Below are 19,583 nucleotides of genomic sequence, written 5' to 3' on the forward strand. Positions count from 1 at the left end.
TTCAAAATATCCCCATTAGTAGGAATAATTGTTTGGCTCAGAGCATCAATAGAATTTCATATCAAACAATTATTTTGTGACTGTTGTCTTCTTTTCGATATTGTTGATTCAGCCATGTCTAAAGCAATTACCAATCATATACTAAAAATATAGTTAAGGTATATATATGTTTTATTCATTTATATTATAATATTTATATTATACATATAAATTGTATTCATATTAGGTAGTTGTTTAAACTGTATTAAGATAAAACTAAACCCATCCAAAGGAAACAAACGTAACATTAAACCCATTTTTGGATTCAACAACGTAAAAGTATTTGCTAACAAAAGGTTGCCAACTATAATTTAAAAGCATACATCAAAAACCTGAACAATGTAATAAAACACCCACACTTAACAACAGTCAACTTGTCAATGGAGTGTAGCACGAGGGGATTGAGTTGAGATGTCAACTCATGTTATAACACGATTTTGCCACATACAATCCTGTTAACTACTATACAATTCACTAACAATACAATATATATTCAACTTACCATTAATTCTGTTGGTATATATGTTTGCTTAGTGTTTACCAACTTAAAATGTATGGTATAAAAAATTACATTAAATATAGGCTTTTATATGGTAAAAAACCATAAAAATACATAAATTCTATTAATTCTAGCGCACAGTGGCAACCTTAAACGTTAATTCGGGCTTAAAAAAATTTAACAATATGTTTATATAAACAATAGAAATGGAAAAATTGCCAGGGAGCAGAAAAAATCGAAAAAATAATTTTCTCCATTGAATTACGGAACGCCCTAATTTTTATGTATTTGAGTTTTAAAAACATATTTAAGGGATCGTCCATAAATTACGCAACGCTAAATTTATTTAAAAAACAGATGTAGGAGATCTTAAGCACTTTTACCCAGTTATTTTTATTAAACTTAATGCGCTATTTTGATTTTTTATATATAGCCTTAGGTTCTGGATGGAAAAACTTTAGAATCTTTTTTCTTTTGTTTATTGAAATTTATCTTATGGACAATCTCTAATGATATCTTTTGCAATTTTCTCCATTTTAACAAACTCTATTATAAATAGGAGTAAAGATATGAAATTAAAAAATCGTTTTATTAAGTAACTTTTTTTTAATTATTACTTATAATAAAATTTTTAATCATCTTTCTCAAAACGATATTCTATATAAAAACAACATGGATTTTAAAATAGCTTTACTGACTATAAAAATAACTTTTATTTTACGCTTTACTCCAAATAACACAATATATTAGAGAACCATTTAAAAATTTCAAATTTACGGTAGACATTTTTATTGATTTATCTAAAGCCTTGATCATAAAATTACAATTTGATCATAAAAATACGATTTTGATCATAAAATTCTATTCAAAAAACTAAAATATTATGGAAACTCTGGCAATCTTTCAAAGCTATTAAAAAGTTATTTAAATAGTAAGGGGTCGTTTGAAAATTACTTCACGGTTCATTTGGGGAAGAAAAGTCGTAGACTCTGTGACAAAGGGGAGGGGGCAGGTTAAAATTGAAAAATTTGTTGATGACACGGATGATTTGATTGAGTTCTTCAATATTTTAGGGCATTAAAATTAAGCAAAGCTTAAATATACAACTGTATTATCAACGCAGTGGCATCGCTTAAGGTGATGATTTACGAATTTTCAACCTTTTTTTTAATAAATTAAAAAGTAAAGAGAAAACGAGAAAGTAATAAATTAATAAACGTATAATTAGTAAACCTATATTGCTAAAAAATAAAAATAAAATAAAAATCAAAAAGCGAAACAAAAAGATAAGTAAAAAAAGAGAACATATTGTTCCTTATTATTTTTTAATTAAAAAGTCGATTCAAAAAAAAAGAATTTAAAAGAAGAGAATAAAAGCAATTTCTCGAACAAAAGAACAAATAGTATTTTATATATATATATATATATATATATATATATATATATATATATATATATATATATATATATATATATATATATATATATATATATATATATATATATATATATATATATATATATATTGTAGTATACTTTTTGTATAATAATGTACAAAAAATTATCTTGTTCGTTTAACGATGATCAACATCATGAGGCAAATGTTTCCAATAATAGATCCGATATATTTAATGTATTTTAAATTGAACTCTACAGTGGAGAAAATAGAATTAGCCTCACCATGTACTGATCCAATATTTTGTAAATCTCTAAGCAAATTTGTGCGGTGCATCTTTTGTATCCACACTTATATAAATATTGTTACAAACAACAACTTTTTAGATTATAATATAGCATAACTAAATTGAGGTACATTTGATAAAACCATAAAATGTATAATACTTAATATTTTCGGTAGCAAATAGAATTAGCTTCATCAATAATTATTTTCACTTTACTTGTATATTTTGATCTGGTGATACGCATTTGTGACCTTTATTATTTTTTATTAGTTTATTACTATTATTTGTAAGTTAAACAAAGACTGTGAAATTATGGCTCATAAAGTTTTTAATATTTGTTTTTTGATACCTGAATTTGAAATGAGACGTAGTAAGCGATTAACGAATGAAGTATTAGCAGTAATCAAAGCATGTAAAAGTACAGACTTATCTAATCAGCAATTATAAAGAAAATTGAAAGATCTACAAAAGTGGTTAATATTCACTTCAAGATTAGCGTTAATTATGGAGCTTATAAGGAAAATGGTGGCAAACGTAAAATTGATAATCATGCTAAACAAGTTATTGTACGTCGTGCTGCTGCTCAGCACATGACTACATCTCAAATTCGTGTTGATTTACAATACCTGTAACTGTTTAACGTGTGAGATAAATCTTACATGAAAATCCAAACACATTTCGGAAAGCGTAAACCAAGACCAAAACTTACTGTTCGTCATAAATAAGTTAGATTACAATTTGCAAAAGAACACATGTCTTCACAGGAAGAGTGGCATCAAGTTCTCTTTAGTGATGAGAAAAAGTTCAATCTAGATGGTCCTCATGGCTATCAATACTACTGGCATGATCTTCGAAAAGAAAAAGAAACTCGAATGAATCGTAACTTTGGTGGTGGAACTGTTATGGTTTGGGGAGCTTTTTCCTTTGCTAAAAAACAACCAATGGCATAGATTTTAACAAAAATGAAATCACAGGACTACATTGACTTATTAGAAATTAGTTAGCTTGAACATGGTGAAGAATTGATGAGTGAAAGTTTCACTTTTTAACAAGACAATACTGCTAGCCATAACTCAAAGCTTACAAATCTTGGTTAAGAGGGAAAAATATTCATGTAATGGAATGACCCACATACAGTCCAGGTCTTAACCCAATTGAAAATTTATGGGGAATACTTTCTAGAAAGGTTTATAAAAATGGTAAGCAATATGAATCTGGATTGGAGCTGAAAACTCGTATCGCAGAAGCTTGAAATGAATTATCTATAGAAACTATCCAAAATCATGTGACTAGTATGTCAAGTCGCATATTTAAAGTCATTAAAAATTCAGGAAGCAAAACTAAATACTAAATGAGCCTAAAACAAAATATTTTTTGTATTCTCTTGTATATAACGTAAATGAGGCTAACTCTATTTTCTCCACAAATTGAATACTTTTAATTTTTTTTTCCACTTGTAATTAATTTAACATACCAATTTTTAAACTTTTAAATTGTAGTAGAAGATAATAAGAAATAGGGTAGATTTAATAATGTTTCATTGCCATTTTTGTTAAATTAGAAAAAAAAAATAAAGGCGACGCTAATTCTATTTTCTCGATGTATGTATACATTGAGCCAACTTCGCGCTTTGGGTAAGCAAGAAAAATGCGCCTTACTTACCCCCTTCCTCCTTAAAAAAAATGTCAACAAAAATCTAAAGTGCTGACCACTTCATGTTTAATTGAAATCATAACCAGACTAAAAAAACGTTCTTGGCCCATAGTTAATCTCGTGTAATTTTTAATAAGCCTAGTTTTTTTTCACTTCTTTTACACGTAGTAACTTTGACAGGTATCGCGAGGAAGACGCAAGTAGCAACTGCCGTGTAAGGATAAGCATCAGTAAATGAATATTTATAAATGAAATGCAAAATGTCAGTTGGGCTTGAAGTTTTTGAAGTTTTTCATCATTACAGCAGTTTAATATTTAAAACTATTCTGACTGAAAATGAGAACAATCTAAATCTGTCTCGTGAATCGAAGAGAAATTTTCGGCTTTTGTCTTAAGTTCATCTACTGAACTTTATGCCTGCTGGATCCACCGAATTTGACATCCTTCTTACGGAGGAAGTCAATTTCGGTGGATCCAGCAAGCATAAAGTTAACTAGCTGTAAACCGCCACTTAATTTATATAATGCTGTCAAAAACAAGATTGCACTGGGATCCGAATACCGTTTCTGCTGTGAGAAGGTGAAAGTTGTCTTCAGCCTGGATATATAATTTGAAAACTTGAAGTACTTTTTTGTCTTTTTGGCAGACCACCTTGTGTCACTGTTTTTCTTGAGCAAGAATGTCAATGTTTTCATTATTTTTTCCTATCTTGATGTAGAACTTAAAAAAAAAAATAAAAAAAAGATGGTTTGAACTTTTCCAAAGTATTTAATTATAAGCGGGGAAACTTCAGCAGCATGGACACCAAAAAAATTCAAAGTGTGAGCTGCGCATGGAACAAATTTTACTCAATTACAGAGAGAATGGATGTGAGCTTGGATATCGTTGTATTTTCCAGACATATTGGATTTTTTGTCTTAAATCTTTACACATCCTTCTCTAATTTTTTAGTAGTTTCTGTTGCAAGATCTTTTCTAATTTTTTGATGAGATTCAATGAAGTCCGCAAAGCTTTCCAGAGTTGTACAGGTTTTATCATTGGTGTGGGCATACCTGATTAATTGGGTTATCTACTCCTTCTGGGAGGCATCTGTAGTGCAGTCAAATAGAACAAATTAGTGTTTAGCTTCTTTGTTGTTTGATAATAATTCATTCCTAACTTTTTGATTGAGTAACTCAATTAGCTCATTTTGATTTTGAAAAGAAAAGTAGGACGTTGTGGTTTTCGTTGCTTTAACAGATCCAATGTGTTCAACCACTAAAGGATAATAATTAGGGCGTTCCGTAATTCAATGGAGAAAATTATTTTTTCGATTTTTTCTGCTCCCTGGCAATTTTTCCATTTCTATTGTTTATATAAACATATTGTTAAATTTTTTTAAGCCCGAATTAACGTTTAAGGTTGCCACTGTGCGCTAGAATTAATAGAATTTATGTATTTTTATGGTTTTTTACCATATAAAAGCCTATATTTAATGTAATTTTTTATACCATACATTTTAAGTTGGTAAACACTAAGCAAACATATATACCAACAGAATTAATGGTAAGTTGAATATATATTGTATTGTTAGTGAATTGTATAGTAGTTAACAGGATTGTATGTGGCAAAATCGTGTTATAACATGAGTTGACATCTCAACTCAATCCCCTCGTGCTACACTCCATTGACAAGTTGACTGTTGTTAAGTGTGGGTGTTTTATTACATTGTTCAGGTTTTTGATGTATGCTTTTAAATTATAGTTGGCAACCTTTTGTTAGCAAATACTTTTACGTTGTTGAATCCAAAAATGGGTTTAATGTTACGTTTGTTTCCTTTGGATGGGTTTAGTTTTATCTTAATACAGTTTAAACAACTACCTAATATGAATACAATTTATATGTATAATATAAATATTATAATATAAATGAATAAAACATATATATACCTTAACTATATTTTTAGTATATGATTGGTAATTGCTTTAGACATGGCTGAATCAACAATATCGAAAAGAAGACAACAGTCACAAAATAATTGTTTGATATGAAATTCTATTGATGCTCTGAGCCAAACAATTATTCCTACTAATGGGGATATTTTGAAATTATTTTTTCACCTTAAGAACTGTGAATTTAAAACTGAGAAATCCATAAAATCAAATTCAATTGTTGCTGACGCAGTATGTGAAGCAGTTCTAGAAGTCTATCATAAGACCGGTATTGAAACCCAAAGGAAAAATAAAATCAAAGAAAAAATAACTAAATTGCACGATGAATACAGGAACGTTCAAAAAAAAAGGCCAAAAATCAAATGAAACTAAACAAAATAATTTTGTAGCAATGCTCGAAAACTATTTTTTCGTTGCCCACATTAACGCTGAGTTTTAGTTGCAGGTGCACCAAATTATGTAGAAGGAAAGTTGCTGGGCATTCCAAAAATCATGAATGGGACAGGATTAGTCCAAGCAGAGACAAGCTTTGATCTCATTAAAGACTGGGAGTTGAACAAATCTATTATCGGTATGGTATTTGATACGACAGCTTCCAACTCAGGATGGAAAAATGGAGCTTCTGTCATTCTAGAAAAAAAGTTGAATTCTAAGCTGTTTTATTTACCATGTCGCCACCATATCTTTGAGATTATTTTGTCGTCCGTATGGAAGCACCTGTTTGGCCCAACGACAGGCCCGACCAATATAGAATTTCTAAAATTAAAGAATTCTTGGGACACAATCCCTCAAAAGAACGACAATTTTAAATTGCTGAACATAAATGAACGTTCATTGAAGTCCACAAAAGAAGATATGATTAATTTTCTTAAACTGTCCCTCCAAGAACATACATTTATAAGAGATGATTATAGGAAATGCATTTATGTCACGTTGTTACTCTTTGGTGAGAAAAATGTGAAAAAGGGAGAACAATGGCTTAAGCCAGGAGCTTTCCATCACGCTAGATGGATGGCAAACATTCTATATACAGCTAAAACGTGTGCATTCAGTGAGTACTTACGTTATGATAAAAATTGATTCAGAAACTGCATTGCATTTGCCTATTTACAAGCTTATTCTATGTAAAAGTTTGGTTGGCATCTTCAAACGCCATAGATGCTCCTATCAACGACCTACAGTTTTGGAAGAACATGCAAATGTTTAAAAAAATTGACCCAGGAGTAGCAGAAGCAGCTTTGATAGCTCAAACAAGACACCTATGGTTCCTAAGTGAAGAAGTTGCACTCTTTGCCCTCTTTTCAGGATCTGTGTCTACCCATGAAAAAAAGAAAATTGCTTCAACAATTCTGAAAAAAATAAACGATGAAAATATGGAAACTGGAGTGCCAGTAATGCCACTCCAGTTTCCATATTTTCATAGAGGCTTTCTTTTTGATCTTTTGAAAGTAAATTCTAAGTGGCTTTCTCTATACCCCGATGAATGGTCAAAAAATTATGAATTTAACTACATATCTGGGATATTAAAGGACCTAAAAGTTGTCAACAATTTAGCGGAAAGGTCAGTTAAACTAGTTACTGACTTTAATCAAAGTCTAACACGGGATGAAAATCGAAAGCAGTGCCTTTTCCAAGTAGTGGAACAGCATAGAAGGAACATACCAAAGTTTGATAAAGCATCAATATTGATGAAAAAGTAGAACTCTATTTAATAAATATGCATGTAAATGCATGAATATAACTCTGTTGGACTTATTGGAACATCAGTTACCAACATTTTCTTTTATAATGGAAGTACATATTTTTACAATTTATACAGTCTTTATTTTATTATCATTTTTCTTTTGTATATTTTATCTCGCTTTTCCAAGTCTAAATATGTTTTAGTGAATTTGAATCTAATATAGAAAACATTTTAATTTAATACCTGTAACATTGTTTCCAATTGATTAGTTATATGCAAATAATAAGGAAATTAAAGTTTTCTATAACTTTGTTTTGTTACTCATTTCATAAACTAGTAATTACTTGAATCTCAAACATTTATTTTTTATTTTGCATAAAGGTCTAAATCAATTAATTATATCATTGTGTTCTAGTAGCAATTTTTATGTTAAGATTCGTAGTTGTAATCAATTAAAAGTATTAATTAATGTTCTGCATTATTATGCCAAATTCATGAATAAGATTAAACTTTAATAATTCATGATAACTTTAAAAGGTTGGTGGCAATGTCAAATCAGCAGGGATTGATCTGAAATTTGAATAATGGTTATATCTTATCAAGTCTAATGGGAAAATTATCAGGGAGCTCGTTTTTTCAAAAAAAAAATTTTGGAACACCTTAATAATAATGGCTTATCAAATCAGTTAAGTTCAAAAAAGTTTCACTGTTTTGTTGACTCATGACTTCTGTTGATCCCCTAAGGGTGAGATTGTTCTTTGCAGATCAAAATCTATGGTCTTTCCTTCTTTAAGGATTTTTTTAAGAGTTTTTTAATTACAATAGCGTCTTTGGTGCTCATTGCTATATTCATGTTCACGATTTCATTGTACTAGTTTTTCTAATTCACAAAATTTTATTAAAATTTTAGAAAAATTGTTAGTTTTCGTTGTTCAAATAACAAAGCGCAAAAACAATCAATGAATTTTTTTCACAGTGGCCAGAGGTGAGCAAAACTCTTTAAAACCAACTGTTATATCGGAGTAGCTTCTTTTTGTAATTGTAATCTAGAGATTTGCACTCCATAGTTCAAAAATTTCCCCCAGCACTCCAAAATTAATATAACTTTTTCTCCACTGTGATTTTTGAGCTCATTATATCAATTTTACCACAAAAATGGCAATATTTTATTTTTCAAATATTTGTGAAATGTAAAAAATTATATAAAAAATGAAACATGAGGCCAGCAAGACAATTTTACAACATTTTAATTTCTTAAAGGTTTATATTTGTCCATTGACATCATATATTGAAATAAGAAGAGGAAATATGAAAATTTATTTTTTATGCTTGCTTTTTTTTAAAGTGTTAAATGTGTTAAATGTCAATAAAACCCCTTAAATGCGCAACACTTATATATACATATATATATATATATATATATATATATATATATATATATATATATATATATATATATATATATATATATATATATATATATATATATATATATATATATATATAAACACTTACCTTTACACAAGCCGAAAAACACTAGGCAGCACTAGGCTGCACATGTGATTTACTTTAAATTATATTCTCATATATAGAGAAAAATTTACAACCAAAATTTCTGAACTCAGCTGAAGGCAGTAGATGTGAGGCTTTTTATTATAAATGATATCCAATCGTAGATTTTGCTTTTAAAACTGAAGAATATGCATAAAGAACAGTTTTAATGATTTAAATTTTGTTAAAATCTTTTTTAAATAGCACTTTGAATGTTATTATGAAAAGTTAAACGTATATTTCAACTAAGTCGGAAAAAATAAGAATTTGTAGGCTACAAACAAATAAAGCCCAAAATTTTTGATCCCTCCTTGACCCCATACGAATATTTGCATCTTATTGGTTCCCAGCCTCTAATCATCGTAATTTTTTGCGATGAGCTTTTATAAGTTAAAGTTTATGTAAGGAGGTGTAATTTTAATTATTTTATTTTATCAGCATCAAAGAGACGCCATAAAAATTTATATTTTGGGAAATTTTTCGCCCTCTTAAGTTTGGCACCTCGGGGCGTGGCCCGGTTGGCACCGCCTTTAGTACGGTCCTGGTTCCATTTTTTCAAGCAAATAGTTTCACCTTTCAAATTTCTCAAGCTTTAAGTTTTGTATTATCAAATAATCAACACCCTCTCCTACCAAAACAAGACATTTTGACCAAAAAGCTATCAATTGTGGAGTCAGTACTTATTACGCTATTGCTTGGAGAAAAAATGCGGGGTGCTACCTCAATGAGGTAACTCACATAAAAATGTGATAAGAAAAAATAAGTGTTAAAAAAGAATTAAAATCACTAGAGGATAGTCGTAAACGACAAAAAGTGTTACAAGAAAGAAAGAAAAAAAAGTATTGGCTAAGACCTTAAAAGATCATCCTGAGATTGCCTCTAAATTAAGAATTCATGAACAGAGAGGTTGACTTTCAATAACAGAGAGGCCGGGCGCCTCTCTGTTATTGAAAGTCAACCGGAATTACTATCAATAATTATTCAGATTGCCACTCATAATGCCGCTGCAGCTGACAAACAAAGATCCGAGACTTTGAGAACAGTTAAATCTCTTGATGAGTAAACAGAAGCTTTGCAAAATCAAGGGATCACAATTGGCAGATCAACAGTCTATCATCATCTCACACCAAAACAACTCTCACACAATAGGTTGCAAGAAGCATGTCACTACTGTTCCTGTAAGACTCATTAAAGAAGGAAAATGACCTTCATAAAAATCATCCAAATACGAAATTTTATTTTTCTTCGATTGAGCATTCAAAGGAAATGACATCATTCTTGGGATCAGCAGAAGTTGCGTCAGTGAGCCAAGATGACAAAGCAAAAGTGCCAATGGTCTCCCAGCAGCTACTTTACAAGTTCCCTTGCATATGTATTATAAAGTAAGATTACTTGATCACGATTTTATCATTTTTCTATGCCATAAACTTATTCCATTAGTCTATACTGGCTGAAAATTGATAAAGATGGATTCGATAAAAAAGAATTTGTGCGCTACTCGGGTCCTACCGATATTTCATTAAGATTAGCAAAACATTTGGAGTCCACCGCTTATTCTCACGCAAGAGAATATGCAAAATTATATGAACTACCACTATTTTTGAGATGCATTTTGACATTACGTTGAATTTGAATGTTAACACAAAGCTAATTGTTATAATGTTTACTGACGGAGGACCAGATGGAAACCCCAGCTATCAAAAAAGATAAAAACGGCCATTCACAACTTCATAACTTTTTCTCAGGATTTTTTATTAATTGCTACAAATGCAGCACACAGAAGTGCATTTTATCTAGTTAAACGAATAGTCGCTCCACTTTCGTGCCAACTTTTAGGACTAATTTTGCCTCAAGAAACTTATGGATCACATTTGGGCTCTACTGGAAAGACAACAAACTTACAGTTGGAAAGAGAAAATCTTAAATATGCTGGCGAAACATTAGTTGAAGTGTTTTTTAAGGAAGTTATTGATAATTTTAAAACCTACTCAGAACTTATTGATATACTCAACTCAGAGAATAATACCGAAGCAGTAATTAAAAAAAGTCAAGATTGGATTGCTGTTCATAAGAGATCTAGATTATGTGGCAGAATCTCAAAAAATTCTTCAAAGTAGAGTGTGCGAAATATGAAACATTTATTTTGCATCATTTTGCTTAACAATCATACAGTAATTCATATTTTTCATAAGGAAAAAAATGGACAACTAGCTTTCATAGAAAAAAGGCTTTAACGCAGAAGAATTGAAGAATTAAAGCAGAAGAATTGAAGAATTAAAGCAGAAGAATTGAAGAATTAAAGCAGAAGAATTGAAGAATTAAAGCAGAAGAATTGAAGAATTAAAGCAGAAGAATTAGCAGAGATAAATATTTTTCTAGGAGAAGAATCAAACTTAAGTGATTTTTTTATGGAAGAGCTAGATTGTGAACAAGAACAGTCAACTCCGATTTTTTCTACTGCAGAACATCCTAATCCTTTTAAGGATTTAAAAGAAGAAAAAATTTAACTAAATAAAGGAATACTTGTTGTTATTTTGTAAATAAATAAAAGATAAAAATTTTAGTGATGTAACAAGAGGAGGGGGGGTGTGGTTTAATATTTTGTGATACTTTGTGACAAAGGGGGAAAGAGAGGGTCTAAAAAGTTTTTTTTTTGTGTAACATAATTTGCACATGACCCCTAAGCAATATGTTTTTTTGACGAGTCATCGTAATAAAAATTGTTAAATAAATCATGCGGAGTTCCATCCTAGGACCTCTACTATTTTTCATTTACATAAACAATCTCTATGAAGCATCTATTTTAACAACAAAAAAATGTTTTCTTACGGCACGAATTGTATTTTCTCATAGTAACATAAGACACTATTTCATAGTAAGAACATTTTGTTAAATTGATTAAACTTTCTCATAATATTGAAAAAACAAAGTGGTCTCGTCATCTATACAATAACAAAGAATTTCTACCAAGTGAGTTGCCTGCTCTTTTAATAGATGACATCCAAATTAAAAGAGTAAAAGTTATATATATTTTAGGCTTTTTTTTTTATGAAAATCTGCCATGGAAAAAGTACATCAAAAACTTGTCCTCAAAAATATTTGGTATTAAGTATAGGAGTACTATCATAACAAGAGGCATATTATTTAAACATACTTTAATTTAGCTATACCACTCTTTTGTTGATTGCCATTTAAACTATGCTAATGCAGCTTGGGGTAGTGTTAACAAAGTAAATTAGAACCATTTTATCATCAACAGAAACATTTTCCCCACCTTTTTAATTTTAAACACCGTTTTTACAATGCTAAGCCTTATTTATTTGAAATGAATATTCTTAATATATGTCAACTTAATATATTTAATGTACTGTGTTTTATGTTTAAATGTAAAACTCACACATCTGCGATTTCTTTTCACAATTTATATTCTTTAAAATAAATTCAATTTGCGTAACGAAAACTTATTTTTCAACCAGTTTTCTAAACTTTTTTTTGGTAAAGTTTTTATTTCATTTAGGGGAGCATTTCATTTAGGGAAGCATTTCATTTAGGGGGGAGCATTTTTATGGAACAAAATAATTTTAAAGTTTTTTGATTTTTCTGAACTTTTTCTTTTTTAAAAGAAAATTTAAAAAAACATTTTCTCAATTTAAAAAATTAAATTGAGAAAACTAATATATATGTATGTGTGTATGTATATATGTAAATGTTAAAGTATATGTTTATATGTTTGTATGTTTATATGTGTAAATATACGTGTGTAAATAATTACATATGTATTTATGGATGAATATTTATATATATATATATATATATATATATATATATATATATATATATATATATAAATATATATATATTTATATATATATATATATATATATATATATATATATATATATATATATATATATATATATATATATATATATATATAAATATATATATATATATATATATATATATATATATATATATATATATATATATATATATATATATATATTATTAAACGATTATTATTTATTCATATTCTGTTTAGACGGTTCTCGATGACAAGATGATGTTTATGATTTTTTTATGATCTTTTGCGAGTATCCGCGTTCTTTTTGTAAAGTTAACAAAATTCTTTTTATATATATTTTATGTATTTTATTTATTCTTTTACTGAAAAACTTACTTTCAATAAATTAAATACCATTTAAAAAAAGTGTATAAAATAATCTCGCTCATCAGATTTTTTTTAAAGCGCTTTATTATTCTCATGAAAAAGAGTATCTGCTGCAAAGCATGTGACATATTGTAGGAAAATATTAGAGGTCATCTTTGCGTTAATTTTTTTTTTTTTGTTATATATCTTCCAAGCATTTATTCCATCGTGTTTACTCCAGTTTTTAACCAATCGCCAATTTTTCTTTCTGATGGGTTGCTGAAAGCATATGTACTGTCATTTTTTGTGGCATATAACTGCACATGGTTACTTTCTAATAATAGCCGAACACAGAGGATAGTTCCTCTTTTTTTTCAAAGCACTCATTGCTGATGGAATGTATGCTTTATTTTTTTCCTGGAGGCTTTGATTGGTAAATCTCAGGATATTAAAAGTTTTGCTTAAGGCAGAGTAGTGAAGTAGTTATCCATTGTAATTTTTCTACCGAATTCTATGTAACTCTTTTACTAATGTTATTCTCACGACCCGTGCTCAGATTTTTAGTGTAAAGTATTCCACTGAGTTAATATGAATTTTTAGCATCATATATCGACCAAGTTTTGTTTACATAATTAACTGGCTTTGGTGAATTATAATAAGAAAATTTAGTTCGACCCCTGTATTGGTAAATTTGCTTTTCTTTTGGGTGCGCTGTTAGCTTATAATTTTTTGCTAAATAACTAATTAGCATTGTCTGAATGTCTTGATTTGGAGCTGTTTTATCAAAGTGCATACGCTGAGCACGAGTATTAACATCATAAAGTTAAATAACACAAACAATGTTTCAGAAGCGATAAGATAAAATAGATATGAGTACGAATGCAAAAACCTCTTTATCAGTATTTGATAATTGTTGGCGCCAGAGATTATCAAAAAACCTAGGAGTGTACAAAACTCCTGATGCTCGAGATTTTTCCACACAAGTTTTTTTTTTACTAATATTTTTTTTATTGCATTTTGCATATGTTGAATATATTTTATTTATTTGTATGATAAAAAATGATATAAGCGATTACTGGAGTGAAAAATAATGAAATGTCTCAAGGTTTTACAACATGCTGGGTTTCTTATTAGGTCCACATCTCTGTCGTAAAATAAAGGTGTAATCCTTGCAACTTAATGTTCACTTGTTTGTGTTTCAATACACTGAGTATCATCTTTTGCTGCTATTCCTAGACCACTAAGGAATACTCAGTGAATACTCAGGTACTCTGTGTAGGGTAGTGACGATATTGTCGTCACTATCCGCCACAGTGATACATGTGACCATTATCAGCTTTTCTGCTACATATATCTCATTTAAATGCTCCCTTATCTGAGTATGGGTCATTATTGTGAAAAAATGTTTCAGTTTACAAAATACAAAATACAAAATAATTTAGCTATAAATAAATTTATGAAACATGCCTTATCGTCAAAACTGAATGGATCATTTCTCTTATTTACATTCAACACTATTACTTACTTATAACTATAATAATTTTGAATATTTTTTCTCACTTTTACAATAAATTTTAAAAGTTATAAGATTTTTCTTTTCATTACACTTATAAAACTTGCTTTAGCGTGTTTTCTAAAAGAAAAAAACATGCTGAAGCAATTTTCTAGGCTCCAATACAACCTTGTGACTGACGCTCATCTTTCTTCTTTGTTGTTGTTCGTAGTGAGAAGACACACACACTTACGTGACTGTGCAGTGCGTGGGTACCTAAGTACGCAATTACACTAGGGTTGGCAATTGTTATTTCACAAAACTGTTTAGTCATGTAGCCCGCAATAAGTGCATGAACCTATTGCAGTAAAGCTTGGGTAACTGACCAAACAGTTAAAAATATCTTTGTTAAAATATGTTAAAATCTTATAAAGTATATTAAAATAGGTTAAAACCTTATAAAATATGTTAAAATATGTTAGAATATTAAGAGTTTTTTGCTTTGATTGGGAAATATTAGTGCAAAAAAATATGAAACATTTTTACCTATAATTTTACTTACCTTTAATTTTATATTTGCCAAAAATTTGTTTTAATGTATATATAAAAATAGAAAACCAAACTATAAAAGAAGTATCTTGAAAACTTAATTTACTAAAATCCTATATTAAATAAAACATCTTTTTGCTATGATTTTTTTTTTTTTAATTTCACGTGACTTAACAATAGCAGCATTTCAAAACAATTATAAGTTGTTTTTAACACATTTCTTTAAAATGCATTGTTAATTTTTTTAAATTAATTTTACAATTTCATAAAATATTTATATCTTATATAAATTACATTAATTTAAAAAAGTTTTACTTTTACAAAATAGAAAAATACTTTTTTATTTTTAATTTTTTATTTTTTATTTTACACTTATAATGATAGTCTAATTATATTTATTTGGTATCCAATTCGATATAATTAGTGTTCAGTTCCATATATAAAAACTAATTTTCTGTGTCAAAAAGAATAAAAAAAATGATTGCGAGTTTTGAAAGATATTTGCAAACTATGAGAACCATTAATAATAACTTGAACCCTCTAAAAAACAAAAATCAAAACGTAAACTTTTTTTTTTTTTTTTTTTTATGAAACTTTGAGTTAGATGTGTTTTCTTTGAAATTAAAAAATAAAATGGAAATTACAACAAAAAATATTGAAAAAATCATAGCAAATAAGCTGGAAGAACACAGAAAAAGCGTTATTAAAGAAACAGAAAAGCTATTGAAAGAACTAGAGAAAACCTTTACTAATATAATAAGTGGAAACCTCAAAATTTTATCAGATAAACTTGACAAGATGGAACAAGAAATCAGAGCTGATGACACCGGGGGGGGGGGGGCAATTCCCCATTCCCCCTCCCACACATACACTTTTTTTTAAAAGGAACTTTTTTTTTTAAAAAAACGCTAGATATAGAGGATTTTTTTAGAAATTAACGATTGTGCTTTCCACTTCGAAACCCGTGTCGTCGACCACGGAAAATTTTTGACACCTAAAATTCCAAATATGGAAAAGGATTTAAATAGGCACTTCAGTCACTTGACTTTTTTTGTGTGACAAGTTCAGAATATAATAATCGGCAAATTTTTCGGCAACTTTTTCGGGAGTTTTTTTAAGGCTATCTAATTTCAAATCCTATTGCCAGTTGTATTTCTCTGGCGAAAATTTAAGAAAATGTTGATTTGTGAGGGTTGTTCTGCAAAGTTTCTTAAAAAAGAAGCTAGAAGATTTTTTAAATCGTTTTCTCCATGGTTTATTTTATTTACACTTTTTAAGTGTTTGTTTTTGTGTTTTAATTTTTTTTTTGTTTTTTTTTTTTTGTTTTCATTTTTTTACACAAAAAAAAAAAAAAAAGAGTTTTGCTTTATTAAATTTTTATTTTACTTTAAAAATCTAAGTGTTTTTTTATTTTTATTTTAATGAGTGGCTAAAAGGGCTCTATGAAAAGGTTGTGATGATAAACACATCATCCTTACCTTCTTTGAGTTACTGACTGATTATAACAGTATATATATATATATATATATATATATATATATATATATATATATATATATATATATATATATATATATATATATATATATATATATATATATATATATATATATATATATATTAGAAATTAAAAAGATTAAAAATGTTTTTATAAAGGTTTTTTATGTTTACGATGTTATTTATTTTATATGAAAAATTGTAATATTGTTTAATCAGCGAAATAAAAGTTAAATAATAAAAAACAAGTACATATACTGTTTTTACTTTTTGTTTGTACAATTACTTTTTTTGGGTTCTACCACATCAAAAAAAAGGCCATTTAGCTTATCAAATTACAATATTTGATATTTGTTTTTATAATAATTTGCTTTTTATGTTTAAGACAATTTAAAAAAAACACTTTTCATTTTTTTTAATGTTTTCTTGACGCCATTATGGTACTCCGTTCAACGTAAATAGGTAGTTATTTATGGAAAACTCACTTATATCTAGCTGCGCCCTTATTTTTGCCGATTTTCAAAAGCTAATAAAAATCTTTAATTCAAGGTTGTATCGATTGCTTTAAAGTAAAAATATAATATTTATATTTATGATTTAATATTTAGATTTACAATTTATAAATATGTAGTTTGAAGTACTTATTGACTCGTTAACTGCTTTGAGAACATTTTTTTTTAATTTGATAAATATCATATTCTGTAAACTTGATGTTCGGTACTTTCAGAGTTTTTCTTATTACATCCAAACATTTTGCGCTTTTTAAATCTTTTAAATTGCTACTTACATTATGGATATAATAATGTTAAAACTGTGTATGCATTTATGCTTATTTTGTATAACGTTTAAAAGTTCTTTTATATATATATATATATATATATATATATATATATATATATATATATATATATATATATATATATATATATATATATATATATATATATATTTCTGTATACAACCTTATAACATATTTTCCAGCCATTTTCCTATATCTGGCTATGACAAGTTTTAACTCTGACCACGCATGAAATGCATAGTTTTAAAAATTAATCACTTAAATACAGATATAAATGTGTGTATTAAACTAGTTTTTCAACTTCAGTCCCAATGGTTTGATCTTGGCCTTATTTATTTGTTTTGTTTTGTTATCTTGCTCATTAGTTGCATATGTAAGATAACAATGTGGATACGGTAAAAAGTCTTTGTAAAATGATAAACCTTCCTGTCATTTCAGTGTCAGTGTCACTATGAAAATTCTCTAAAAATGTTTACGCTTATAAATTTGTAGGAAGAGCGTCCAGTTATGAAAACTTGCTTCAAATTTTCTATAATGCCATTTTCAAAAAATGATAATATAGAAAACCGTAGATGTCTTTATGTGTAAACCATCTAAACCATGTGCGTATGTACCAGGCACATAAAAGTACATGTATATGATTGTAATGTAAGAGTACGTATATATGATATAATCATAGAAACACAGACATTTATTTTTAGACAGTCGTAACCATTTTTTAATTAAATTTTCATGGTGTTTTTTTGAAAAAAAATGGAACAAAATTATAAAACAAAAAAAATAGAGAGAATTCATCGAAAATTGAAAAACAGAGAAGTAAACGCGGAAAACACTGCTTATGGAATGATGAATCAATAATATCAGCAATTTAAGCTGTTAAAAATGGAGTTTCACAGCAAGCATGTAAAGCTTTTGACATTCCAAGATGTTCGTTATAAGTTCGACTATACACATCTACGAGTTAAATTTAAGTGTTAAGGCTGCTTTATTTTAGAACTAAGTATAAAAAATAGTTCGGCTGTGGCGCAATGATTATAGCGCTTGCTTTAGACCCAGGAGATCGAGGTTCGAAACGAGCTCCGGACATATTTTCGCGTCACGGTAAGGAAGGACGCGTGAACTTCCTGATTAAATGCACTTCCGCGATGCTCTGTGACAAGACCGTTAGGTCTTCTTGGAGCACCTAAATAACAAAAATTAAAAAAAAAAAAAAAAAGAAACTAAAACGTTAAATATATATATATATATATATATATATATATATATATATATATATATATATATATGTGTGTGTGTGTGTATATATATATATATATATACAGGCGCGGATCCAGGAATTTTTAACTGCGTGGCCAAATCGGGGTTCGGGACTAGCGCAAAGAGCTTTTTTTGAAAGAGGAGGGGGGGGAGGGGAAAGAGGGGGGCACTTTTTTGACATTTGCCAACTAGACGAATTCTTTAAATTTCCAGACTTCAAAATGTCGAAATCTTCTAACTGTATTTAAAATTGCTGAATTCAATGCCATTATAGAAAGTGGGAAAGAAGAGGTGACACCACCCCTATTCGGGAGTGGAAATACTTTTCATTTTATTTTTTCTATGGGAAGTTAAAAATTAATTCTACGGATGCCGTATGTATCATTTCTTTAATACGTCGTTAAATTTTTTTTTTAGAAATAAATCCTTTCTAAATTTACGGTTCAACCCATTAAAAGATATAAATTCTTCACTCATTAAAAATCGCAAATTTTGAAGACTACCAACAATGACATTTATCATTATTATTTAGTCGCTATGTTTTAGTACGTCGTTCAGCGAAGACTGATTTATTGGTTTTCTTCTTTACTTACCACCCTAGATTTAAAAAGTTGTCAGAGCAATAAACAATAAGTATAACAAATTTCAAGAATGTGTCTAAAAACATTTGATTTCTCTAAGATGATTCGTTTCTGACAAATTTTTATATAACGACATAAGGACAGGCGTGAAAGAATAACAGGCGTAAAAATTATTATACTTATTGTAATACTGTTCAAATTTACAAAATACAATAAATT

General features: G+C 28.4%; 2 protein-coding genes across 4 annotated transcripts in view; one reads left to right on the forward strand and one right to left on the reverse strand.

Annotated features, from left to right (window-relative positions):
• LOC105845207 (proline-rich transmembrane protein 1) overlaps nucleotides 1-15,354 on the reverse strand; it is a 54,245-nt gene extending 38,891 nt beyond the window's left edge. For 2 of the 3 annotated variants that reach the window (XM_065792422.1, XM_065792423.1), the window contains exon 1: nucleotides 15,244-15,354. The gene's annotated coding sequence lies outside the window, so the exon portion shown is untranslated. The remainder of the gene's footprint in view (nucleotides 1-15,243) is intronic. The other variant, XM_065792424.1, reaches the window with a different exon arrangement.
• LOC136078499 (uncharacterized) lies at nucleotides 2,533-3,170 on the forward strand. The gene is made up of 3 exons (XM_065794272.1): nucleotides 2,533-2,610; nucleotides 2,712-2,831; nucleotides 2,985-3,170. The coding sequence occupies exons 1-3, from the start codon at nucleotides 2,533-2,535 to the stop codon at nucleotides 3,168-3,170; spliced, it is 384 nt and encodes a 127-aa protein (XP_065650344.1).
• Nucleotides 15,355-19,583: the final 4,229 nt, after the last annotated feature.

This window comes from Hydra vulgaris, chromosome 03 (assembly GCF_038396675.1).
Source record: "Hydra vulgaris chromosome 03, alternate assembly HydraT2T_AEP".
In the NCBI taxonomy this organism is placed as follows: domain Eukaryota; kingdom Metazoa; phylum Cnidaria; class Hydrozoa; order Anthoathecata; family Hydridae; genus Hydra; species Hydra vulgaris.

Coding starts and splice junctions, on each gene's coding strand:
- LOC136078499 (XM_065794272.1), top strand. CDS start 2,533: ATGGCTCATAAAGTTTTTAATATTTGTTTTTTGATACCTGAATTTGAA. Junction 2,611..2,711: donor GTAAGCGATTAACGAATGAA/GTATTAGCAGTA, acceptor ATTCACTTCAAG/ATTAGCGTTAATTATGGAGC. Junction 2,832..2,984: donor TGACTACATCTCAAATTCGT/GTTGATTTACAA, acceptor ATGTCTTCACAG/GAAGAGTGGCATCAAGTTCT.